The sequence below is a fragment of the Canis lupus genome, chromosome 27 (assembly GCF_003254725.2).
Source record: "Canis lupus dingo isolate Sandy chromosome 27, ASM325472v2, whole genome shotgun sequence".
Lineage (NCBI taxonomy): Eukaryota > Metazoa > Chordata > Mammalia > Carnivora > Canidae > Canis > Canis lupus.
In genome coordinates, this window is record NC_064269.1 from 10,336,826 (window position 1) to 10,364,720 (window position 27,895).

Consider the following 27,895-nt stretch of genomic DNA (forward strand, 5'->3'; position numbering starts at 1 on the left):
GAGGGAGAAGCAGGCTCCATGCAGTGAGCCCAATGCGGGACTCGGTCCCGGGTCTCCAGGATCACACCCTGGGCTGAAGGGAGGCGCTAAACCGCTGAGCCACCCAGGGATCCCCTGTACATTATTTTTTAGACATCATGCTATTGCACAGTTAATAGACTACAGTATAGTGTAAACATAACTTTTATATGCATTGGCAAATCAAAAAATTTATTTGACTCATTTTATCATGATACTCACTTTATTGTGGTGGTCTGGAGCTGAATTCACAATATCTCTGAGGTATGCTTGTGTTTTGAAAGTGAAAAAAAAAGGACTACAGATAGCTGAGATCTATGGCCATTTTGTATGGTTACAGAACCAGAAAGTACATAGAGCAATAAATGGTTTAGAATGTCTTAAATTTCTCTTAATTATATTTCAGAAAGGTAAGGCAAAACATTTACTAATTGTTCCTATTACCTCCTTGGTTCTCATAGAGCATAGTGAGAGAAATTTAAAATTAAAAAATGTTTAGTTGGCTCGCTAGCAAACCAGTGGGTCAGAAATATGGGAAGAAAAAGTTGTTCTTTTTAGAAGAATTCACTTTCTTGTGGTTATAAGACCCAGGTTCCCAGTTTTTTATTGCTGGCTAACCTCTGGAAGGTAGTCTTAGCCTAGTAGGCCACCCTTAGGTTTTAGCCACATTGGCTTTCTTACAACCCGGTAGCTTACTTCTTCAAGGCCCACAGGAGAATCTCACTTTATTAGGTGAGGCCCACTCATCAGTCTCTCTGTTGATACTCAAAGTCAGCAGATTAGGGACCATAACAACATCTGCTAAATTCCTTCAATTTTGCCAGGTAACATAATCTAATATTGACCATATCATCATGGGAATAACATCAGGGCATATTTGGTTAGTGGTGAATGATTGCTTAAAATAGCACACTGCAAAAAAAAAAAAAAATAGCACACTGCAAACATGATCCTATACACAAATGACTGTAATTGGATTGTATAAACATCTACATAAACTTTTAATTTTACGTCACTTTACAAACTGGTATATCATGTTACAAGGTGCTTGTACATATTCTGCATTATTTGATTTTCATGACTACCTGTCAGAGAAGCACAGTAGGTATTAGCCTAATGCTACCAGTGGGGAGGCTGGGAGGGAAACAAAGCTCAAAGCTGTTAAGGGATTGTCCAAGCTCTACAGCAAATTAGTAGTGGAGTTGGACTTTGGTCTAGGGTCTTTTCACCCTGTGGTCCAGTCCTGTTTGTTGCTAATTCTATAGTTTTCAACCCATGTTTGGTGGAGTTCCGAGGAGAGGTATCAGGGATTACTGGAGAACTGAGGGTGACACTGATGAGGTAGGGCTTAGGGTTGATATCGTGGCTTGACTTTTGTTTATTCTATACATGTTGGGGGTTTTATATAAGCTTTAATAACCACTGCACTGCTCCATGCTGCCTTGTTAAATGTAAAAAAGAATGTTTCCAAAAAAAAATTTAGTTTAAAAAATGGTATAGATAGGTCTACACAAAAACCAAGAGTCTATTCCAGTAAAGTTTTAAGAAGCTGTCAAGTCTTGCAGCAGCTGTTGAACCTTTCATAAAGAAAGAAAAAAAAAACTGCATTAAATAGTTTGAAATGTACACTCAGAAAAAAAAAAGATGAACCCCACCTCCTTCATTTTTAAAATAAAAATAAAAAATTAGTACCTTCTCAATGTCTGGTCTCTTATTTTTCTTTTCATGCAAGCATTGACTAGCAACAGAGTACATAGTTTCAATGGAAGTGGGATCAGTGTCATTCATCTTCGGATCAATATAGTCTTCAATTGTCTTTTCTTCATCCTCAATTTCTTCTTTAATATCTAGCTTTAAAACAAATGTTAAAACTTTAGTCGGAGTTTCAAATAAAAGAGAAAGATATCAGAATGTAAATGGAATGATTTAATCTACTTCATAATAACACATACTCTTATTTTACTATTTTTATAAATTTACTAAGAGTTAAAGACATACAGGAGAAACCCGATTTATTTATTAATGCATTTATTCAGACAGATATATATATATATATATACACACTTTTTAGATACCTTCGGCCATTTGCCTTTGGTTTTGTATTTATGTTGCTGAGCTAATTGCTTTCCTATTCCCATTGGCAGCATTTACTAGGCTGCCATCACAGGGTGATTTGCTGCTGCTGCTGCTGCTGCTTTATTTTTATTTATTTTTTATTTTTAGAGTGATTTGCCTCTTGGTGTGCTCCTGATAATGAGATTACAATTTCTAGACCCAGACTCCTGCTTCTTGTACAGGCAAACTTCTCTATGGGTACTCAAATTATGGTATCAAAGTGAAATGAAAAAGGGAAAAGGAAAAGGGGGACAGGGCTATGATAAAAAAAAAGTACTGTATAGTGAGAGAGGTGTAGGACAAGGATGATGTAGTGGGTTGAGCAGTAGCCTTGAAAATAATAATGATGGCAGAGTCTAGTGAGTTCTTTCAAAGATCACTCCCTTTTGGTTATACTTGTAATGAGTTTTTATTTTAATTATTATTATTAATAATATTTTAATAATAAAATCTTATTACTTTATAGTTATAGTGCATTCAAAATTTAAGAATAAGTCAGAGTATAAACATCCTTAAAGTTTTATGATTTTTCACTAGTATGTGATCATGTGTAAAATTATGACTGAGATGGATTCTGTGTTTTTCTGTATTTCATCCTTACTCAAACTACAGGTTTGAGGCTTTAATAGCATTTTGAAGGTGGAAAAAGTCTCATGGAAAAAGATTTAGGCCTGTAGACAAGTAGGCTTTCCTTAAAAATATAAAGAATTACAAGGTAGAAAAAAAGAGTTTATTTATTTATTTATTTACTGTCCTTCTGTATTTTAGTTTACACACTTTCTCTGTATAATCTAATTCACACCCAAAACTTTATCTATGCTTGGGCACTAATGGCCCCAAAACTCTATCTGCAGCTCAGGCTTCCATCCTGATGCTCAACATCCAATGGGACATATAATTTTATTTCTGTGATGAGGACAAAATATCACTATGTACTACTATTAAAAAATCCAGATATTATGCAAATAATAACTTTTCACAATAACATGTTCTATAAATATACTTCAATGTAAAATGTTATATAATAAGTTATACTGCATTACTACACATCTAGGGAACCATGGAAAGATTTGTAATGTATTTTTTAGTAAGGGACATCAGTATCAGTATTATAGTATATAGATATCATATTACTTATGGCTTTTCTTAAGAGTATGGCCCCAAGCCCTTGAGCAAATATATCATCCCTTTTGACTTTCTAATTTCCATTTTAGGGAAATAATCTGTTATACATATATTATCTGAATTTGTCACTGGTTTGCCTCATTAAAATACATAAATTAGAATCAAGTCAGTGTAGTTATTTAACTGGTTTCAAGAAAGACACATGATAGTATTTCTGTAATCTTTTGATTACAAAAGATTTCTGTAAATCTTTACTTTTATAAAAAGACCCTCTAAGTTCTTAAAATTTACTATACAGGAAAAAAAAGGGCAAGACCTAATTTTCTTATACTTTTAGCATTCAGGTGTTAGTCTATGTAAGTGCCAATGACACATAGGTAATGTGCTCAGTCATAACTTTTATAAACAAAATACTCCATACTGGAAACGGATAGAAAATTTTACTAGCAACTCCATTCTTATACAAATCTGAATAGAAGCCATATTGTTTTTCCTCTCTGAGCTAAAAAAGCTGTTAGTAAATCACCCTGAAAGTAACAAAATGAAAATATACTGCAGAAGGACTAAAAAATTATATAGTTCTATTCTGGTTTTACCCAGAACATAGAACATATAAGTGACTTTTTCAAGCTTCAGAAATACTTCGTGGCAGAGCTGAGATTAGAAATATGATGCTCTTTCCATATGCCACTATGTAATTGCCAAGGAAAAGATTGCCAATAGGAAAAGACATTGCTAGATGCCAAATTTACCCAAATAAATTTAGATTGTAAATGCAAAGAAAAAAGGACTGGAAAAAAATAGATCAATTACCAATAACTGAGGCTCACGGTGTTCATCTACAGCTGGAAGTCCAGTTATTATTTCTAATAAAACCTATGAAGACAAAAAAAAACTATTACTGTAACACTCAAGACAACATATGGAAAGAATATAGATCTTGATTATGAAATCTGATTATTGGGACACCTGGGTGGGTCAGTGGTTGAGTGTCTGCCTTCCGCTCAGATCATGATCCTGGGGTCCTGGGATTGAGTCCCACATCAGGCCCCTACAGGGAGCCTACTTCTTCCTCTGCCTATGTCTCTGCCTCTCTCTCTCTCATGAATAAATAAAAAAAATCTTAAAAAAAAAAGAAATCTGATTACTCATTTCCACACATTGCATTATGCCTTTTAGGCATTAAAGTAGGAAGGTTATGAGCTGAGGTCATTTCTCGCCATCATTCCTTCACAGGAATCTTGGGTTCCACCAATCTCCATGAGCAGTACTTTTCTACTGGCATCTTATTAAACAATAAGATCCACTCATCAGTCTATGTTCGGGACATTCCTTCTCCTGTCTTGCAGGGCATTCTTCCCAAAATAATTTTCTCTGCCTTTTAGGATAATATTTTCTAAATTTTAGGCATATCCTATAACTGTATGCCTTAACTTCCCAGTGCTGGGAAGTTAAATTTCCATATAGGAAACATATATGCAAAAATAAGATGAAGTAGAACCTGATTTCTCCAACTGTTTCTGCTCATTCCATCTTAAAAGTTATTTGGCAAAGACCAGTAGATTAGAAAATGCCAAAGTGTATGTCTTTTAAAAAATATTTCATTTAGGGATGCCGAGGTGGCTCAGCGGTTAGGCACCTGCCTTCGGCTCAGGTCGTGATCCTGGGATCTGGGCTCGAGTCCCGCATTAGGTTCCCTGCGAGAAGCCTACTTCTCCCTCTGCCTATGTCTCTGCCTCTCTCTCTCTCTCTGTGTGTGTGTCTCTCATGAATAAATAAATAAATCTTTAAAAGAAAAATTTCATTTAAAAAATATGACACTAAATGTGTGCTGTATGACATGATTTGTTTTATGCACTGATTTAATTTAAGCTTCCTACTAATTCATGAGGATAGTGTGGTAAAAATGTCATTTCTGGCAGTAACTTTAGAAATCAATTTAAAAACGTTCTACAACTTTGGAGAAGCTTTTATAAGCTTTCTCATTTAACTAAAGGTTAAAGTAAACAATATGCACATTTACATGAGAGAGCTAAGCAAGACAGGTGTGTTCAAAATATTCTACTTCCATTTCACAGTTATAGCCAGGATGATTATTTTTGCTGATTATATATGTGAAACTCACCACACCAAAGCTGTAGATGTCAGATTTGGGTGTTATTTCTCCTCTTAAAGCCTCAGGTGCCATATAAGCTGTTGTGCCCACAATTCTGCTAGTCATCACTGTCTGGGCAAATTTCTCAGAAGCCCGGGCAAGCCCAAAGTCAGATACTTTGGCTGTAAAGTCTTCATCTAGTAGGATATTTGCACTGAGAAAAAAATGTAAAGTTTGAAGAAAAAAATATTTTCCTTTTCAAGTAAGTCAAACAGTTCATGTTTACGTAATACGGGACATGCGTACATATTTAGAATATACCATTTCATAACCCACATTGTAAAAGCCTGATATTGTATAAGTAAATCTAGATTTCAGATTAAAGCAAAAGAGGAAAGATTGTTTTCTTTTTGTTTCTTGAGGAAAAATTTTAGGAGAATAAAAATGAAATAAAACTGTCTGCATTAGTGAGAGGTGTTTTCATTATTTCACAGAGAATTTATCACACGGGAAATTTCCCTCAGTCTCCTAAAGCACCATTCCTATTCCTTTCCTAACATTTCTCAACTCATTTAAATATAAATTTCCAACCAAAGTCTCTCAATTATTCATTTATTTATTATTTTTTTAAGTTTTTATTTTAATTCCAGTATATTTTAATTCCAGTATAGTTAACATGCAGTGTTATATTAGTTTCAAGTGTTATTCTTTTTTTTTTTGTACTATTGAAATCTTTCAAAGAGAAAAGAACATGGTTAAAAGGTCTTCATCCATTCATTACACACATTCAACTCATGCACACATAGTTGCATTCAATAAAACTTTATCAAGGACTCACTATGTATAATGGCATTTAAGCTCAGTCTTGCATTTGAGGGGGATTTTCAAATGCTGTCTGTGACAAAAGTACACAAATAATTTTTAAAAATCAAATAAATACTCCATAATGGTGATATTAGGTACAAAATGCTGAGAGAAAAACTACATGCGTGGAAGAATTGGAGAAAGGTGAACAATGTGCTTAGTCTTGAAGGATTATGAGAAGATGAGGGTTGAATGAAGGGGAAAAATGCATTTCAGGCAAATGTAGCAACGTGTACATAGTGATGAAAACATAAAAACCTATCAATTTCAAGAAACTGGTGCCAATGAAACATGGAGAGAATATGAACTTGATCCCATGAGAGCAGGACAGTAGGAAAAATGTTTAATAGTAAGGAATTGGTGCTGTTAGACTTGATTTTTAAGAACATAACCTGGCAGTGTAGTAGTGAATAGATGAGAACTGGAACAGACTGGTTAAAGGCTGACCAGGAAAGCTTGATTTATTAAAAGCAAATGAGAGTGAGAGTCTGGACAAAGAAATGATACTGTGGGGGCTGGAGAATTTTGAGGCATATTCAGGGAATTTTGTAATGAATATGATATGAGGAATGAGAAAGTCTTTAGCTTGGGACAGGATGAATGGTGACTTCATTTGATCAGGAAGGGAATATAGGAGGAAGACTTTGGTTTGGAAGAGAAAATGAATTCGATTTCTGACATGTTAACTTAGAGGCAGCTGTGGGACATCAGGTGAGGTGTTTTTGGTCTGGAGATACTGAAAATATAGGATCAGAGACTGATGATACAGATTTGAGAGAACCCATACATAGATACCACGTAAGTCAATATAATGTCAGCAAGAACACGTTGTGGGAAGAGACAGGAGGTGAGAACATGAGGAAATACACTGATACGTAAGGGATGCCTGTTGCTTATCTAAGGCTGACCCCTCTACTTGGACTCCTTCCTATGTTCTCAGGAACCCTACTCCATAAATTATCTCACTTTTCTATTTTTATCACCTCCCTCTTCCCCTAGGCATAAAAATGTGCTTTAGTCCTCATCATCTTAAAAACATTTCCTGAATAACACATTATTTCCAGCCATCACCCTTCATTATCTAAATGTTGTAAGAGACTTGTCTACACTCACATCTCAGTTCTCCAGCTCCCGCAACCTCCTCAACTACATGCTGACTTCTGCCCAATTACTATGGGGAAGTAGGGCTCCGTAAAGATACTGATAACCTTCAGGGCACTGACCACAGGGTTATTTTTCTTTTTTTTTTTTTCACAGGGTTATTTTTCAATCCTCATCCTGACCTCTAAAAAGCAACTGACATTTTTGACTAGTCTCTCTTGGGAAATACTCCTTTTCCTCGTTTTCACAGGTACCACACTCTCTAGGTTCTCATCTGACCTTTCTGTGCCTACTTCCTTAGATTCCTTTTTGAGATCATTCTCTTCTACTTGGCCATTAAGTCTTAAAGTTCCTCAGGACTAACCCCTTGGGATCTTTTCCCAATCTCTCTCTCTCCTTAAGTGAATACAATCATATAATATATCTTCAATTATCACTTATATGTAAGTAATACACAACTTTATGTCTTCAGCTCAGACTTCTCTCAGCTCCATATCTGTATATCACACTAACATCTGCACTTCTATATCTTAAAAGAATCTTAAACACAACATGTATAAAAGAGAATTCATATTTTCAGCCTTCAACCTGGTCCTCTTCCACTGCTTTCTATGTAAGTGAATTATGCCATAATCATCCCAGAAAGCAACTCAGGAAGCAAGAAATCCAGGAGTCATTCCTGACATGTCCCTCTCCCTGACCCCTCTGCAACCAAAGTATCAGCAAGTCCTCTTAATCTTTGGAATCTTCTCACTTCTTTTGATAAGAAATGCTACCACCCAGATTTCTGTAATAGCCTCCTAACTACCTTCTGACAAACTGTTCTCTACACTCGAGCCAAAGTGATCTTCTCCAAACTTAAGCAAGATGTCACATCCTGACTTACAATTTTTCAACGGCACTTGATTATATTTATGATAAAACTAAAGTCCAGGGACACCTGGGTGGTTCAGTGGTTGAGCATCTGCCTTTGGCTGAGGGCTTGATCTCGGGGTTCTGGGATCGAATCCTGCATCAGGGTCCCAGTGGGGAGCCTGCTTCTCCCTCTGCCTATGTCTCTGCGTCTCCCATGAGTGAATAAATAAAATCTTTAAAAAAAAAAAAAACGAAACAACAACAACAAAAAACTAAAGTCCATACCTTAGTCTATTAGATTGTAATAGACTAAGGTATGGTTTAGCTCCAGGCCAACTTCTATAATTTTATCTATGTCAATCATTCCTTCAATTTCTGCATTCAGTTAAACTACATTCATTTTACCTTCTGTAGTTCGTATGCTCCCACATTCCCTCTCAACATTGGTCTTATAACTGTAGTTCCTTCTGTCTAGAATGCTCTTTTCTCTACCTTATTTAGCTACCCTCAAATTGTGCCTACTTATTTCCTACTCATTCTTTGGATCTTTGCTAAAATGTCACTTCCTCAGAGAACTCTTCTTTACATTAATACTGTATATAAAGACTACATACTACTTACTGAAGTTCTATTAGTGATCTATGATTGATGTCAAAGACTACAAGTACTACTTTTGACTATATTATCTACAGTGCCTACCATATAGTGGGTGCTCAACTAATATTTGTTAATTATGTAAGAAGAAAAAGAATTGAAATGTACCCATGGAGCAATGAAAGTGATTCAGAAAATAGTGATGATCCAGAAAATAATTTTGACAAGGCAATAGTGGTCAAGAAAAACAAAAACAAAACAAAACAAAAATCAGGTAGGATGAGTACTAAAATAGGTCACTGCGGGAGTGGCTGGATTGCTTAGTCAGTTAAACATCTGCCTTCCACTCAATTCATGATACCAGGATCCTGGGATTGAGGCCCACACGGAGCCCCACATTTGCTCAGTGGGGAGCCTACTTCTCCCTCTCCCTCTGCTGCTCCCCCTGCTTGTGCTCTCTTGCTCTCTGTCAAATAAATAAATAAATAAAATCTTAAAAAAATAATAAAATAAAATAAAAATAGGTCACTGGGTTTGGAATAAGGGAGATTATAGATATCACTGAGAAGAGCTTTCATGAAGTGCTGTAAATTAAGATATGCATATGAATACTGAATAGAAAGAGTGAGAATAAGTTATTCTCTAAAAATGGTTTTCCAAAAGCTTTTTTAAGAGTAGCATTTACCTATTTTTTTTTAAAGATTTTATTTATTTATCAATGAGAGACACAAAGAGAGAGAGAGAGAGAGGCAGAGGCAGAGACACAGGCAGAGGGAGAAGCAGGCTCCATACAGGGAGCCCTCTGTGGGACTCGATCCCGGGTCTCCAGGATCACACCCTGGGCCAAAGGCAGTGCCAAACCCCTGAGCCACCAGGCTGCCCTAACATTTACCTTTTAATGTCTCTATGAATATGATGGTTTTCATGTAAAAAACTGATGCCATTAGCTGCACCTTGGGCAATCTTGCATCTCATGTGCCAAGATAGTGGTGGAGTACCATCCTTATGAAGAAAGAAACCAACATATTAAAAAAAAAGAGGATTAAAAAAACCTATAGAAAATATGTAACAGGACATTTTTCTAAGCAACTACTGAAAATGATATTATTTCATGAAGAATTTAGGATTGCAATTCTTAAAAGTTATTCAAAAATAATGTCTAAGTAAGATCCAGAGTTAGCATTTCTTATTTGAAAAAAAATATATAAGAGCATCTTCAAAGACTAGTCTTGACTGACAATTTTGTGTTTCAGATTATCATCTACTAGAATGGCAATCCCAGTTGTTTCCCTATGAATTGTTTAATTTTTGAAGAGTAGGAAAAATATTAAGATTAATGTGGCTTAAATAATCTTATCACAGTGAATGTTAGTATTCCAACACATTAATAGAGAGCCAAACAATCTGATGAGCAAATATCTTACCAAGCAAGACAGCCTGTCTAGCAATGAGCCGTTGGGCATATAAACATACACTAAGCAGAGGTCATCTCCATCACTTGAGAAACCAAGCAGTTCTACTAAGTTCTCATGCTGACACCTACGACAAATAATTTTCCATTCAAAATTATTATGATACATACATTTATTCAGCTGTAGGTTGGAGGTTATTCAATTTAGAGCTTTAACAGAAAAAAAGAACAAGACAATAATGATATGCTACATATCATTATATCACAATACATATATTTATAACATGTTTATATATGTTTATTGTAATCATTTACAATTTTCTGCAAACAGTTCTTTTAGTCAATACTGATCAACATTAGAAGCAAATCCTTTTCCTATTTAAGTAATCTCTCCACCCAATGGGAGGCTTGAACTCACAACTCTGAGATCAAGAATCAAATATTCTTCTAACTGAACTAGCTAGGCGCCTCCTTTTACTATTTTTTAAAAAAGGTCAATAATTTAGAACTTTGGAACTTGTGATAGTTTGGTTAAGGACTGGGCTGATATTTACCTTTGTGTAGCATAATTTTCAATGATAGTTTTATGAAAAGATTCCAAGAAGTTTGTTGAAATTGGTGTGACAACCCTTTCGAGAATTTTCTAACATAACCAAAGCACTGATTTATAGACATCTGATCTCTAATCACACCTAATTTATACATATCTGATCTTTGAAAATATCTTATTATTTATAACCTAATTTGAGTTTCTTTATCTACCAAAAGGAGTAAAACTAAAGAAAGCTGAACTATAACAAAACCTTAGGTATCTGTGGTACAGCAGAAAGAGAACCGGGCAAAGCCCTAAGTTTAGAGTCCAGCTCTGCCACCCCCTGGATATTTGACCTACAGGCAAAATTAACAGTTAATGAGATAACCTGACTGAGCCTCAGCAACTTCACCAAATGTGGATCATAACCCCTACTATATAACATGGATGCCGTGAGAATTAAATGAGCAAATACAGGAGAGTCAAGAAATATATTTAGAACATGATACACATTCTGTCCCAGTGTTTACTGGTTCTATTGATTCAAATCATCTAAAATTCTGACATTTCATTATTTCAAATAAGACTTTAATTTGAAATCAGTCTACCTCATAAATATTTTAAGAAGCACAAATTAAAACAGTAAGTACTCTGTTTTCCATCAAACTGGCACATCTTAAAAAACGAGTAGGTGACGTTTCCTGAGTTTGTACTATATAGAAGGCACTTCAGTAAGTGATTTATCTGCTTTGTTTCACTTAATCCTCATAATATTATTACTATTATTACCCTATTTTATAGATAAGAACACTGATGAATAGAGAGTTAAAATTGGCCCGGGTCATTCTTCTAGTAAGGTCCAGAAATTGGTACTTATTAAAAAAACAGGAATAATATTCAGTGGTGGTGAGGTAGCAGTGAAATTTGAAATTGTAATACATTGGTGGTAGGAGCATAAATAACCATAATTTATTTATAAAGCCATTTGGACATGTATTTGGAAAGTTTTAAGAAGTTTGTGCATTCTGAACCAGTAATTCTTCTAGGACTCTACCTAATAGAATAAGGAGGGTTGCATTTAAAGATTTATGTACAATGAGACTTAAAGGAACTTTAATTTGTAATGTTGAAAATTAGAAACAAGTAGGGCACTGATTAAATAAAATATAATCATCATATATGCTAAATAATTAATATACAATACTAAAATTAATGTACAATAACAAAATGTTTTAAAATTATTTTTAATGACATGGGAAAAATGCTACACATACATCATGAAGTGATACATCAAAATATTAGGCATGGCTGTCTCTGATGATATATTTAAGAGATGGTTTTTATTACTTTAAATATATATTCTTGTATTTCCTAGAATATCTACTTTGAACAAATTACTTTTAGGATTGCAGAGTGGATATAAAAGTGGGGGGAACAAAATCTCGAAAGAAAGAAGTTTTTTTTTTTTTTTTTTTTTTTTTATCAGTATGCATTATTTTTAGTAGGACTGAATTAATTCCAGTCGATTATTTCTTTCTTGAGGTTAAGCACTTACAATTGGTAATTTATAGCAATGGGTGTAATTGAGTATAAATTGGTAAATCTCATTAGGATTCACATCAATAATGTACGGTGACAGATGGGGAGTACACATATTGTGGTGAGCGCGGAGTAATGGATAAAATTGTCAAATTCGTGTTGTACACCTGAAACTAATATAACAGTGTATATCAATTACATTTCAGGAGTGAAAAAATAAATTTAATAAAAAGAGAAAGGAAAAAGCTCAAGCTTTGGAATCAGACAGATCTCAGTATGAAAATCAGATATAATTTTTACTATGTGGCCTCAGGCAAGTTACATAATGTCTCTAAATATCATTGAATAAAAAGGTAAGGGAGCTTATAATAACTGTTATGAGGATTAAGTGAGACCAGACACATAAAATACACACACTATAAGTATCAGAATAAAATCCTGATTTGTTTCTCTTACTCTTTCTTTTTTCTCTCTCTCTTTTTTTTCTCTCTTACTCTTTTTGATGATGCCCAGCAATTGTCAAATGTACCGTGTCATTACTAGGCATTCTAGCATATAACTTCTTTCCTGGGTTAGTGTTGCTAAGATATCCAAGGGCCTACTATTCTATTGTTTGTTTGTTTGTTTTGTATCTCTATAATTTATCTCTCATGAATTTTGGAAGCAGCAAACATAATAATGAAAGATAGCTGAAATCCTTTGTAACTTGGCTAGGATGTAAAATAATTCCTGTTTCAGCTCCAGGAATGTGAATATATGTAGTCACAGAATTATAAGAGTCAAAATTCTTTGAATTCCTTTAATCTAAACTCTTTATTTTAATTTTACATATTTGAAAATATCACTAGGTTCATAGCACACTATGGGTGAGAAACCAGGTCCTCTACTCCTTGACCTGCTCTTTTCTACTATACCACATTGCCAAATTAACTTACTTTGCCATGACTTTTATTTCTTGATCAAACTGCTGTTTCAGTTCTTCAGTACTAATGTCAACCATCTGAAAAAACAAAGTAATATATAATAGAATCCAATACAATAACGTCAAGGCTCCAAAAGCTAGAACAAGGTATAAGAGATTGCCTGGCTGATATAACTTTTTTAAAATAATAAGGTGTAATTCTCCCTACTTTTTTATTTTATTTTATTTTATTTTATTTTATTTTATTTTATTTTATTTATTTTATTTTATTTATTTTATTTTATTTATTTTATTTTAAAATTATGTTTTATTATTATTATTTTTAAGATTTTATTTATTCATGAGAGAGAGAGAAAGAGAGAGAGAGAGGCAGAGACACAGGCAGAGGGGGAAGCAGGCTCCATGCAGGGAGCCTGACGTGGGACCCGATCCTGGGTCTCCAGGATCAGCCCTGGGCTGAAGGCTGCACCAAACCACTGAACCAACTGGGCTGCCCAATTCTCCCTATTTTATAGAATAACTGAGAACTAGAAATTTAATGATTTGTCCAAGGTGCATAGCTAGCTAGTGGAAAAAAGCTCATAAACCATATAACCATATAAACCTTACTGAATTATTGCAGGAACAAAATGAAATAATATGAGACTTCACTGCATAAATATTCTGAAGAAAACATTTGCTGTAACAAAAAACAAAAAAGCAAATTTGAAGGCAAGAAGAAAAACAAAGCCTGAAAAAGTATTTGTAACATATGTGACAATGGGTGACTATCTTTATCATATAAATATGTATTATATGGATATTCCTAGAATATTCCTAGAATACAATAACAGCTTTATAACATAACAAAATGAGTACTTGGTGAATACTCTAGTAGAAATGGGAATGAAAGATTTAGATAAGACTTTTTTCAATCTTTTTTCTTATTGTATTTTTTTAAGCTTTATTTTTATGGTTTACTTTTATTTATTAAAAGATTTAATTTATTTATTTGAGAGAGAGAGAGAGAGAGAGAGTACAAGGAGGCGTAAGGGCAAAGGGAGAGGGAGAAGCAGACTCCCCGGTGAGCAGGGAGCTTTATATAAGGCTCAATTCCAGGATCATTACCTGAGCTGACGGCAGACACCTAACCAACTGAGCCACCCAGGAGCCCTGAAGCCTTTTTTTTTAAATGAGAAAAGTAACATAAAAAAGTTATTTTTACAAAATTTTCTTAATATCTTCCCATTTTCATCTTGATTATGCATGAAGCACTAGATAGAACAGGGCTCCTCAACTTTATTTTGTGATTCTTCTAAAATTATATGTATAATCATTCATGTATATCTATAACTTTTTGTAGGGATAGGATTCATAGCTTTCAACAATTTTTTTTTAAGTGTTAAGAACTACCAGCTTAGATTGATGTTTAAAGTAAGTATGCACTGAAATAATATATTTCCTAAAGATTTGTTTTATTTTTATTTTTTTAAAAGATTTTATTTATTTACTCATGAGAGACAGAGAGAGAGAGAGAGAGGCAGAGATGCAGGCAGAGGGAGAAGTAGGCTCCATGCAGGGAGGCCGATGTGGGACTCATCCCAGGTCTCTGGGATCATGTCCTGGACTGAAGGCCGCGCTAAACCGCTGAGCCACCCGGGCTGCCCTATTTCCTAAAGATTAATTTAAAGCTTATTATATAGTACAACACGAAGCAACTTTTCTTTTAATTCTTTTTGCTCCTAAACATATAACTTACGGCTGCAAGCTTCTTCACTGCTACAGTTTTGTTGTTCACGTAGCCTTTATATACAACTCCAAATCCTCCCTCTCCCATCTTGTTGCCACCGAGAGAAATGGGTCTCTCATCAAAGTTATTTGTGACATTCTTCAATTCATAAAATGAAAAACTGTGAAAACCTATAACATCAATAAAATAAGGAAAAAGGTATTTTGATAAAAAAGATAATGGTTTTAATAACTTTATTGTTTTTTCAACCTGATTATTTCATAAATATGCAAATATTCACATTTTTGGATTAGGCATGATAGGAGAGAGTGAAGCTATCTTTTAAATTAAAAAATTAGGCTTTATCTTAAGAATTTTGTTTGGTGATCCTCCACCCAAAACTCCGGTCACTTAATTTTTTGATAAAATGACCTTTTCAAGTTATGTAAATATTTACACATTTTTTCATACTTCTGTGGTTGTTTATATGTCCTATTGCCTGTACTCACTGATAACATGCTGACTAATACATTGCAGATGGTGTTTAATAAGTCAGGAGAGAAAAAAGAAAACCCATAAAAGAGCTATGGCCCATGTGCATGAACAGAAGGAGAGATTTATTTCAAAGCAGTGATGATCTTAATGATAACCCACTAGCGGAAAGCACTGCAATGTTACTTACGTGTATCACTACCTTCTAAACTTGTATTTTCTGGACTTGAGGAGTCAGGTGGCATATAGTTTTGTTCAAAGTTCTGCACAGGTAACACAAATGTCCTGTCTTTGCCATTGAGAGGCATCTGTTGCTGCTGAACTGTTACAGCTTCTTCAGAAGGTACTGTATTAGGAGTTTTAGGAATAGCATCTGCCAAACAAAGTAAGATACAAGTTGTCCTTCCATAAGAAAAAAATGCTTGTGAAAAAGTTAAACTAGGACTCCGTTCAGTTGACAGCATTCCAGTTTCCACATGTGAACCCCATTTTCTCATAGCACACACAAGAAGCTACCTAGGAAGAATTTGTTTTAAGTTTTGGATAAAGATGAGTAGACAGGGTAAGGTAGTGTTTTCAAAAAGTCCATGAGCCACCTACATCAGAAGCACTGAAGTGTTTGTTTAAAAACAGGGGCCATAATCCAAATCAAGAATTCAGATAATGAGGTCTGAAACAGAGCCAAGAATCTACCTGTGTAACAAGAACCCCAGGCAATTCAGAAGCACACTCAATAGTGAGAACCACTGGTGTAAGTGGCATCAAAGGGAAAAAACAAGGTTATGAGGAAGGTATCTAGACAGTGACCTGCCAGCACATAATGTAAGGAAATCATGATCACAGATCCAACATGGTGGAAGTTGAGGGTGAAAAAAAGGCAAGAACTCAAAGAACCAAAACAAACAAAACAAAGCAAGCAAACAAAAAAACCTAACCCCAAAATCTAATTGCTGTCCTTCTAAACTTCCTATTGGCACAAAACTTCCTGACTTGAATGGTGGGCTCAGATTTGATCACAAAGCTTCTATTTCCTTAGCAGCAAAAGTCTGCAGTGCCTTATGGCTAGGGTGCTTATATGAGTTAGGGAGGGTGGAAAGAAAGAAAAGCAATCTCTAAATATAAGGCTCATCTACCAGAAGAAAAAAGTAAGAGTAAGGAGACATGTTCCTATTTCTGCCATTTGCCTTTCCATCCTAATTGTCGATGCCCTACTCACACTCACTTTACCTGGTAGCAAAAGACTCGCTGGGGCAAAAAACTCATTTTGAATCAAAAGATCCACAAGGTCACCAACTGTGCAATTTGTGGTGCCCCAGTCAAACAGTAATTCACAGGTGGGACTTTTTCCAGTTTGAAGTAATGCTTCAAATCTCCTTAAAAGCAAATAACAAGAAACCAAAATTAGTATGTAATAGACTTTACATGAAAATAGGAATTATTCCCCGTCTTGCCCACAGCACCTCCTAGAGTATGAAAGGGAAGGGGCAGCCGGAGACCCAGCAAGAATTACAGAGAACTGGGAAGACAGAAGGGAAAAAGATGCTGAGGGTGATGATACTCTGAGTTAACATATATCGAGTACTTACTGAGTATCTGCTCACTGGGCCACAGAATGCACCCACATGAACTCATTTAATTCTCAAAGATACTGTGAATATAACGCTAATTTACTAATGAGAAAACCAGGTGTGGAGAGGTAAAGTAACCAGCCCATAGCCATACAGCCAAAACATTCTATCAAAATTGAGATCCAAATTCAGATCTTACTTGACATAAGGGTGTGCTCTCAACCTACTAAGCTATATTACTTTCCTACCTGACTTAATAACTCTGCTAGCCATATGATTTTTAATAAATCATTCTGCTTAATGAAATAGAATATTGTACATGAACCTGGAGAATTATTCCTTTGATCTTATATTTCAATTAAATTAAAGGAAAAACATACACTTTTCATTCTCATTTCTTTAAAAACTTAGTTTGAAAAGTAACATTTAAAAATTTAACATTTTTTTTCTGGTTCGCCTCCAAATTATTTATGTTGAAAAATTTCAAATTTACAGAAAAGTTGTAAGAATAATACCATGAACAACTGTTTACTCTTCATCTAGATACACCAACTGACCAGTTGATAACACTTTGCCATGCTTGCGTTCTTGTCCTCTCTCTCTCCTTGTGTACATGTGTGCATGTCGGCACACACTTTAGAATGTAAGCCAAATGCCCTGTAGAATATCTCACAGTCTAGATTTGTCTGGCTACTTTCTTATGATAAAATTCAGGTTAAAAATATTTGGCAAGGGCGTCTGTATCGCTCAGTCCATTAAGCATCTGTCTTTGGCTCAGGTCATGATCCCAGGGTCGGGGATTGAGTCCTGCATTGGGCTCCCTGCTCAGCAGGGAGTGTGCTTCTCCCTCTGGTCCTCTGCCCTCTGGTGCCATGTGTATGTCTCTTTCTCCCTCTCTCTTTAAAAATCTTAAAAATAAAAATGTTTGGTAAGAATGCTATATAGGTGACATTAAGAGCCACATAAAGCAGCTTGTACCATTACTGGTGACCTAAAGTTTATTACTTGGTTAAGGAGGTGAACTTCAGATTTTTCCTTTATAAAAGTACCTTTACCCTTCATAATTCATGAGTAACCTGTGGATAATATTTTGAAATGTTGAGTATAACTTGTTCGTCGACAACTTTTTGTCTTGTGGTTTGTTTCACTGATTGAGTCTTGCATGCATCAGTTACTCATCAGTGGTTATAAACTGGTAACTATCACTCTTTCAATAATTGTTAGCTGCCATTATTCTGTAGAAAAGAGTTTTTTCTCCCTACCACCACTGCCTCAACCATCCTCCAAAAGTTTTTATTTTTTTATTTTTTTAAAGATTTTATTTATTTATTCATGAGAGACACAGAGAGAGAAAGAGAGAAAGAGAGAGAGGCAGAGAGAGAAGTGGGCTACATGCAGGGAGCCTGAGGTGGGACTCAATCTCGGGGCTCCAGGATCCAGCCCTGGGCTGAAGGCGGCGCTAAACCGCTGAGCCACCCAGGCTGCCCCAAAAGTTTTTAATGCTAATATCAATAAACTATTTTTGAAAGTTGCTTCTCAATGCTTAAACTTAAACTTCTTTCAAGTAATTTAAGATGTTTATCCTTCAAATGAGGAAACGTTTCCTGGAAGAACTAAGATGGGGTTAAGGCTTTGGGATCTTTATCAAGTTAAGGCTGAAAATCACAAATTAATGTCTTTTACTCTTGCTTCCAAAGACAGATTTTGGGCTGAACTTTGGGCCAAAATAACTGACAAGACAAAAATCTGCACTCATATTTTGTACTAAATCAAGCAGACATAAATAGAGACAAAGAATGAAATTATCTGAAGATAGTGTTGGAAAATTCTGGCTAAGAACTAAGAATTCTTTTCATAGATGTATACATTTACAATCAACTTTAAAATATCAGTTTGAAGAATTTCCAAAGTACACTGTTACGGTAAGTAGAGATTCACACACTTAGAATTTTATTAGAGATTCTTAAGATGCCCGTGTGTTCAATCTGGACATGACAAATGTGAGGCAGAGGGAACTTTCTCAGCTTGCTAAATAGAAAACTAGAGTAAAAGTGGGAATCTTCTCACCTAAAAATTTATTTGCAAGATCATAATACTACCCTCACTGACATAATGGAGAATGAAGCAAAAGCTGCAAAAACAGGAAAAAAAAAAAAAAGAGGTTACTTATTAAGATTATCTCCCCTGGAAAGAGTTTTACTTTCTGAATTGCAACATTAGGTTGTATTTATATCTATTAATCATTCTAGAGTAGGATGTAAGAATTTAAAAAGGAAAAGAATTTTATATGTTACCTTATGTGAAACTGATTGTATCTATCATCACCAGATGGTTTTTTAATAGCTACCGCTAACTTCTTCCATCCTTCTTGAGGATCAATAAAATCTGACAACTTCCTAATTAGTCCAAGATTGAGGCAGCGCACATATGTTGAAGATGTTATGGGTTTATTCATCTTCTATTCCTAAAATACGGAAAATTCTCATTAAAATTTTACAGTAGTTTTAGCAATGACATCTGTAAGCTTATAAATCACATTTTATTACAATATATGAAATGTTACAACTGATTACACCATAATAAAGGAATACTCCAAAGTCAACTAATTGATATTCTAAGGAGAAATTAAAATTGTGGTTCATTTGTCTAATTGTTCTCTGGTCTTAGTTTCTTTCTCTACCTGTAATTATCAATAACAAATTGAGGAATTTTTTTCCTGATATTTCTTAAATGTAATTTACACAAAGAAGTGAAAAACTTACTTTTGCAGAAAAATTCCTGAAAACTCAAGAATCAACTCTATTCATAAAAAATTTATTTTTCAATTTAAAATATTTTTCCCAACCAGTATTTATTTACTATTGAACACTTACCAACACTCTTTGGTAGAAGTAAAAAAAAAAAAAAAAAAAAAAAAAGTCCTAAAATAATTTGAGTCGTATTAAAATATATGGTGAATAATCAACTTTTCCTATAATATGCTCCACATCATTTGAGTCCAATAGACCAGTCTGATCATAATTCATTCCCTACTAAGCCAAACCCTATGGTTCACCACTTTACACTCTAGAGAAAACCTTTATTTCCTCAGTCCCTTCTTTCTTTTGCCTACCACCCTGGAGAGCCATGGTTATGAATACATTTCATAATTTTACTTGTATACCAGCACTGCTGAATATAGCTATAGAAAATTAGATAACTGACTAAGTAGACTGGTCTGAACACAAATTTATGGGGCCTCTTTCCACGGGGCCATCAACGCTGCTGTGAAGTGTTACTTGTCTTTGCTCATTATCCTTAGTGGCTTTTTCATGCCTTTATCTCTCTCCATGTGGTTTTATTTGACCACCATGCCTTTCCTTCTCAGCAAGTGGCAACCTTTCCTCCTAGTTAATCAAGACAAAGAGATTCAGATATTCTTCTGTCACTTATTCTCCTTCCCTCTATATTTTTATCTTTAAAATCTGATATAATTAATTTTTTGAGTAAAGAATAGATTTATGTGACACAAAATTCAGAAGCTATAAAAGAGCAAAAACCAAAATGTCTCCCTATATTCTAGGCCTCCATATTTGTATTCTCTTCTCTTTGGCCTTCTTCAACCACCACATCTAAGTAGGTCTATCTGCCCTCAACCTAATTATCGTTCATCACTGCACAATGTAATTGTAATCATGTATTTATTTGCTTGTTTACTATCTGCCTCCTCCATTAGACTATGAGCTCCATGAGTTCATTTCACTACTAATAGATAACTACTCACTAGCAAGTTGTATGTACTGCTGATAAGATTTATGAATGGATGAATTTGCTGTTGAGTACCATGCTAGGTGATTCATATATTTCACTTACTCCTTATAGTAATGAAGGCAATTTCAATCTCTTTACTTCACAAAGGTAGTAAATGAGAGAGTTGGACTTGAATTCCTATCTGACTCCAAAATTCATACCATATGTCCACAAGCAGGCTTGTGTAATTCAATGCATTGTTCAAGTCACTCTCTTTTCTATAAAGATAAAACATTTCCTCTTATTTATTCAAATATTCAAAAACCTTGTATGTCAGGCTTTGTACTAAGTTATGGGAGCTACAGAAAGGAGAAAAAAAATCTTTATTTTCAAGCTTCTCAGTATAGCAGGGGATACAAACAATTATAGTGAGTGATAAATGTTACAAGAGGTGTGTGCAGAGTGTGGAGGCCCAGAGGAGCATGGAGCCAAGGCAGTCTGAAGGAAATATATCAAGACAGAGTTGGGTGGGGAAGAAGATTGGAAGGATGAGTGAAAAGGAATGAGGAGAAACCTAAAAGGAAATTCCAGGCAGCAGGAATAACAGGGAGAACATGAATTAGACTCAGGCAAGGAGTTTGCTATGGCTGGAGCATAGGAAGCATGTTCTTAAGTAGTAAGAGATGAAATGGAAAAGTTGGCAGGGACAAATCATGTGCCTCATATACTGAGACAAGAAGTTTAAGTTTTATAGAAAAGTTACAGGGAAGCTATTTCAAGATTTTAAAGTTTTACTTATTTATTTGAGAGACAGGGAGAGCATGAGCCCTTGAGCAAGGGGAAGGGGTGAGGGAGAGACTTCAAGCCGACTGTACGCTGAGCTTGGAACCTGATGTGGGGCTCAATCTCACAATTGTGAGATCATAACCTGAGCTGAAATCAGGGGTCAGATGCTTAATAGACTGAGCCACCTAAGCATTCCCATTAGAGGATTTTACAGAAAGGTGCTATATGATATTATTTGGTTAAGTGGATTCCTCTGGATAAAAAACTTGAGATGTATATCGAGACAAAGAGACCAGCTTGAAAACTTAGGGATAATCTAAGTGAGAAGAAATGAAAGCCTGAAAAAAGTTGAGGAATTTAGAAAAAAAAGATTCAAAGATTTAGGAGGCCAAATCAATATTGTTTAATGAAAAATTGGATATTAAAGGAAAGGAGAGTGAGGAAAATGAGGAAATTGATTCCTGGCTTTTTGGCTTGAGCAGTTAGATATTAGAGGAAATGAAGTGTTCATAATCACATTAAATGTTAAATATCTACTCTGGTACCATGTAGGGGAGTCGAGATATATGGTCTGAAGCTTAGGAGAAAGGTTTAGGTAAAGAATACTCACTATATGAGCATTCTCACATATTCGTAAGTGAATCATGAGGTTGCCTATTAGGAACATATGGATTGTGAAGAAATGGAGAGAAAGAAGAATCTTTAAAACTATTGATACGCCATGGAGGTAAGAAGACAACTAGGACAATTAGCATATCAGAGAATTCTAGAATGAAGGATAGGTTAGTATAAAAGACCCAGAGATCTAATAAATACTGATGGATATGTTAGATTTGGAAACTGGGTGGCTTAAGAAGAGTTTTAATGGAGCAGTGAGTAAATGGGAACAATGCATTTTCCAAGGAATCTGGCTTTGGAGAGAAGGAGAGAGAAAGAGAGAGAGATAAAGGGAGGGAGAGAGAAGGAAGGCATCAGTTCTCAAATTTGGTCTTGGTACCCTTTACACTGTTAAAAATTTCTGTGGACTCCAAAGAGCTTTTGTTTATTTTGATTATATTTACCAATATTTACCTTATCTGAAATTGACACTGAAAAATTTTAAAAACTATTCATTAACTCATTAATAATAACAAATGTACTACATGATAGTATACATAATATATTTTGATAAAATAACTACTTTTTCCAAAATAAATGAAGAATGACATTATTTCACGGTTTTATTAATCTCTGTAATATTCAACTTAATAGAAGATAGCTGGATTCTCATATCTGCTTTTGCATTTACTCTCCTGCAACATATTGATTTGGTTGATATATATGAAGAAAATCCAGCTTCACACATAGAGTTGAAAACAGAATTTTAATAGCCTTGTCACAAAGTAGTAGGTATTTCTCTTTCACACTATAGTGAAACTTGATAAAAGATAATTTCCTAACAGCTGCAGTGTGGAATCTGAAATCGTATCAATGAACTGTTTCATTAAAATCCATTGTATTCTGAATGAATCTTTTACCCATCAGTGATTTTGATGCTATGAACTTCTTGAACGAGACTTGGGGACCTCAACCACACCCTGAAAACTCCTGGTTTAAGATTTGTTTTAAGGGTTAAGCTTGGTTGAAGATACAAAAGGGATAGTGAAGGGAGGATAGGTGAAGATGTCAGCCTTGAACAGAGGAAATTTTTTCCTCCAAATCTAGAAAGAGGGGTTTGGATAGAGACATATTTTAAATAAGAGGGAGAATTCCCACACAATGTTATTTTCTTGGTGAAACAGGAGGTGAGGTCATCTAGGGCGAGGTAAAAAGAATTGCCTAATTACCTTGAGGGCCACTTGGCAAATGCCTGTGATTTCTTTAAGCTCAATGCAAAAGGCACTATTGGTGTTCCCTGATAGTCATATCTGTTGCTCCAAACTGTCACCAGTCATTATTCTAATATAACAATTATCATATTTTATTGTTTATGTGTCTGCCTTCTCCTCTAGATGGTGTGCTCTCCTAACCAGAGATCCAACCCAATCGGGCTTTAGAAGCTACTCACATATTTGTGTTGAGTGAGAGAAAGACTGTTTTTTTTCAAATTAAGAAATTATTTCTGCCTATAGATTTTGCAGTTGCTCCATTCACATTATTTTCCTTTACTCAGATTTCCTTCCATTGTAAGAAGTACAATGTGATTGTCAAAACTAGTAAAGGTTAAGACCACTTGGCAATCCTACAGTCTTGAGCTAAAATACAGGAAATTGCGAATAAAAAGTCTATCTTAGGACCAGGGATAAATTCTGTAGCTCTCTTACACCTAGATTTCTAACAAAGTTGTTGTGTAGGGATACCAAAAAAAGAAAGCCTTCTGATAACTCCTCTCTCTCTCTCTCTCTCTCTCTCTCTCTCTATATATATATATATATATATATATATATATGCCTGTAAACTCAGAATTGAAAATTTTATTTTAAGCACACATTTGGAAGAACGTATACTAAAAAATTAAAGGTGATTATCTCTTGATGGTGATTTTTTTTAAGATTTTATTTATTTATTCATGAGAGACACAGAGAGAGAGAGAGAGAGAGAGGCAGAGACATAGTCACTGGGAGAAGCAGGCTCCATGCTGGGAGCCCGACGTGGGACTCGATCCCAGGTCTCCAGGATCACTCCCTGGGCCAAAGGCAGGCACCAAACTGCTGAGCCACCCAGGGATCCCCCTTGATGGTGATTTTTTTTTTTTTTTTTTGATGGTGATTTTTATGGTGGTTTTAGTTCTACTTGCTTTTCTGCATTTTCAACAATAAAAAGTTACTGTGCAGAAGAAATAAAAAGTATCAATTATTTCAAAGTGTTCAAGAGTTTAGTGTGCCCAGGATTAATAGAAGTAGAAAAAGATATAGTGCTTACAAATAAATAAATAAATATCTTCATGACTTTTCTCATGGCACAGAAAAACTATTCATGTTTTTATTTTAATTTTTTAATTTTTATTTTATTTTTTTTAAAGATTTTATTTATTCATTCATGAGAGACACAGAGAGAGAGAGAGAGGCAGAGACACAGGAGGAGGGAGAAGCAGGCCCCATGCAGGGAGCCTGATGCGGAACTCGATCCTGCGTCTCCAGGATCATGCCCTGGGCTGAAGGTGGCGCTAAACCCCGAGCCACCCAGGCTGCCCCCCATTCATATTTTTAAACAAGGCAACTTGGACAAGAACAAAAGGTAAGATAATAATCGAGAAATATACTAAAACCAATGTTTACTTGTGGAAACCAATACTTCTCATTTATATGGAGGTTCTCCAATAGATAAAGTACTATGCCCCAGATAGGAAAACAAAAATTTTTGTCACGTGAATGAATGAAGTTTTAAGACTGTGCCTCATAAGCAGTCTGATCAGAGGGAGAGAGTATAGAGGTGAGGAAGAAGATGGAAGCTGCATGGGCCTGAGTTCTAACGTAGCTCTCCCACCAATCAATTGTGATCAGACTTAATAATTCAATTTCTTTGGATCTTGGTTTCTTTATCTGAAAAGCAGAGATGGTAATAGCTAAGGCTTGCTATAAGATTTTAAACTAACACATGCAAAGGGCCTATCAATAATTAGGTGATTTTTAAAAAAATGCTGCAATAATTATTTTATGGCTGAAGTTATTCTTGTATCACATTTTTTTTTTTAAAGAAAAGGAATCTGCAGACTTGTATATAAGCTCAGTTTTTAGAATAGTGGTGAGGGGCTACTGACAGAGTAGAAATTAGAGGTTGGGGAATATAAGTTTTTCAGGTAATGATAGTCCTATTTTATTAAGCATAGTATTTTTAACATATTTATAACCATCCTAAAATACATTATTCACTCCCATGCTTTCTTAGGCAAAATATGCTGGATAACCATTAGTCTTTATTATTGGACAACTCAACACTAGCATTATGAGCAAAAGCTGGTGACACCTTCTGGACCTACTAAATTTTACAGGGCTGGCCTTCGAAAGCGGGGTATGTGCTGGTATGCCATGCAATACACAGAACACATAATTCTCAAGCATGGATTTAATTCAATGGTTAAGTAATTTAAAATGCTTTGGATATATTAAATATATATATATATATATATAATGTTTGGATGTATTAAAAACATACATTGTTTTTCAATCTTCTGAAATATTGAATATTGAAATAAATCAAAGTATTTACTGAGTGTCTACTTTGTGCTGGATATTGATCCAAGTTCCTGGAGATGAAGCATTAGGAAAATAAGAAAAAAATAACTGAACTTGGGAAGCCTGGGTGGCTCAGTGGTTGAGCATCTGACTTTGGTTCAGATCACGATCCTGGACTCCTGGGATCAAGTCCCACATCTGGCTCCCCGCAGGGAGCCTGCTTCTCCCTCTGCCTGTGTCTCTGCCTCTCTCTGTGTGTGTTTCATGAATAAATAAAATCCTTAAAGAAAAAGAACTGAATTCATGGGACTTATATTCTAATAGAGGAAGACCGGCAATAAGCAAATAAACTCTATACTAGGCTAGATGGTGCCAATGGAGTGGACAAAAATAGAGGAGGGATTTCAGTTTTAAACAGGATAGTCAGAGCAGTTCTCAATAAGAAAGTGCCAGGGGCAGCCCTGGTGGCTCAGTGGTTTAGCACTGCCTTCTGCCCAGGGCCTGATTGTGGAGACCTGGGATCGAGTCCCACGTCAGGCTCCCTGCATGAAGCCTGCTTCTCCCTCTGCCTGTGTCTCTGCCTCTCTCTCTCTCTGTCTCTAATGAATAAATAAAATCTTTAAAAAAAAATAGGAAAGTGCCCTGTGATTAAAGGTCTGGAGAAATGGGAATGTCACACTCTGGGATATCAGTGGGAAAAGTTATGGGGCAAAAGGAATACTACAAATATAAAGGTCTGAAGTGGGCCCACTGAGAACAGCAGGGAGACAGTAAGTATGGAGAGGAAGGAGCAGGAAAGCAGCAGATTGAACGAGTGGTCAGGCACCAGGTCTCAAAAGCTTTACAGCTTTTGTATTGATTTTGTTTCATCCTCTGAGTGAGAAGACAGTGGAGGCGTTGAGAGCAGGAGAGATATGCTCTGTATTGAGGTCTTGAGAGGCCCCTGGGGCTGCTGCTGAGAGGAAAGGGTGCTAGAGCAAGAGCAGAGAAGCAGGAAGAGACCGGTTAGCGGCCTACACCGACAATCCAGGTGGGAGATGCTGGAGGCTTGGACCAGAGTGGCAGCAGAGACGGTGCAGAGTCCCAGGAGGCTGGATATTTTCTCAAGTCGAGCAAATAGAATCCTGTGCGCTGATATGAAGCGTGAGGAGGCTGCACCAAGGTTTTCAGCCTGAACATTTCTTGACATTTACTTAGATGGAGAAGACTGCGGAGGGAGCAAGTTTGGCCCGCAAGATCAGGCGCTTGGATCGGAGAGGTAGAAAGCAAGCTTCAAGTGGGTGTTCAGCATGAGAGAATCAAAGAAATAGGATCTTTCTGACGAATTCCTTCAGGGATTACCCCTAGAAAGGGAGAAGGCAGACTTTAATGTTCTCTACTCTTAGGGCTCCTGGGGCAGATAGGTTTTTTTCAGGCAGTATAGGAGCTCTAGGTTCCCATGCTAAAGAGCTAGAATGTTTCCTCGCTTTCTCGGGGTCTGCTTCCTTACCCCCCTGTTTTCTCTCTCGCTCCAGGCTCTCAGGTCTGCTCTTCCCATCTGACAATGTACTTCTGGGATCCTTACACCGCTCTCCACTTCCTAATGTCCCGGGAGCCTGGAAGCCAGGGTGACAAGCGAACTAGAATCTTGCGGAGGCTCGGGAGGCTTTCCACCCGACGAGCATCTTTGCCCGGAGCTGCCCTTCACTTCCTGTTTCTCAGGAAAACAGCTGCGTTTCGCAAACTGGTTCCCGCCACGCAGGGCCTGGGAATCGACAAACCCGACGCGAGGTCGGACCGAGCCACGCAAGGGCCTGCGGACGCCTTTTCGCGCCCCAGCGTCCTCCTCGGGCCCGATTAACTGTCCGATCCTCGGGAACCCACCCAAGTCTGCACCCTGGAGCAGGCTGTGCCCGCGCCACCTACTTCCTCTCTCTGACTTTTCTCACTTTGAAGACTGAAGGCGATGCTCCTTCCGAAACCGTCCTTCCACAACCCTGCGGCCCAGGCATGGAGGCCGGAGCGCAGACCTCGGACGGCGGCGGGAATTCCTTACCTGGCCAGGAGCGGGAAGCCGGAGCACCGGGGCACCGAGGCACCGCCCCGCTGAGCCGGCTGGCGGAGGGACCCGGGGGCTCCGAAAGGCACCGGGGTGGGGCGGGGCCGACCTGTTAGGCCCCGCCCACGCCCCGCCCACACGACAAAACTCCCGCCCGGGCCCCGCCCACACAGCATGACCCAGACACCTGGCCCCGCTCACACCACGACGCCCCGCCCCTTCGCCGGGCCTCGCCCACATCACAAAACT

The 27,895-nt window shown here is 36.5% G+C and overlaps 1 protein-coding gene across 10 annotated transcripts; it reads right to left on the minus strand.

Annotated features, from left to right (window-relative positions):
- Window positions 1-222: 222 nt before the first annotated feature.
- On the minus strand, window positions 223-27,800 carry IRAK4 (interleukin 1 receptor associated kinase 4). Of its 10 annotated transcripts, none has more exons than XM_025477333.3 (14): window positions 27,644-27,794; window positions 26,626-26,951; window positions 20,792-20,946; window positions 19,234-19,403; window positions 16,599-16,744; window positions 15,562-15,744; window positions 14,910-15,070; window positions 13,185-13,249; window positions 10,192-10,306; window positions 9,660-9,769; window positions 5,384-5,567; window positions 4,072-4,134; window positions 1,711-1,869; window positions 223-1,595 (listed from the first exon to the last, which is right to left on the minus strand). In XM_025477333.3, the coding sequence occupies exons 4-14, from the start codon at window positions 19,392-19,394 to the stop codon at window positions 1,560-1,562; spliced, it is 1,383 nt and encodes a 460-aa protein (XP_025333118.1). In that variant the 5' UTR covers window positions 19,395-19,403; window positions 20,792-20,946; window positions 26,626-26,951; window positions 27,644-27,794; the 3' UTR covers window positions 223-1,559. The 10 variants fall into 10 exon arrangements, with proteins under 10 accessions (XP_025333118.1, XP_025333119.1, XP_025333117.1 ...); XM_025477334.3 differs by lacking the exon at window positions 20,792-20,946 and adding an exon at window positions 27,098-27,203 and having other exon boundaries at window positions 27,644-27,757; XM_025477332.3 differs by lacking the exon at window positions 20,792-20,946.
- Window positions 27,801-27,895: the final 95 nt, after the last annotated feature.

Coding starts and splice junctions, on each gene's coding strand:
- IRAK4 (XM_025477331.3), bottom strand. CDS start 19,394: ATGAATAAACCCATAACATCTTCAACATATGTGCGCTGCCTCAATCTT. Junction 9,770..10,191: donor TAGACAGGCTGTCTTGCTTG/GTAAGATATTTG, acceptor TTTCTTCATAAG/GATGGTACTCCACCACTATC. Junction 1,596..1,710: donor AGAGACCAGACATTGAGAAG/GTACTAATTTTT, acceptor TCTTTATGAAAG/GTTCAACAGCTGCTGCAAGA.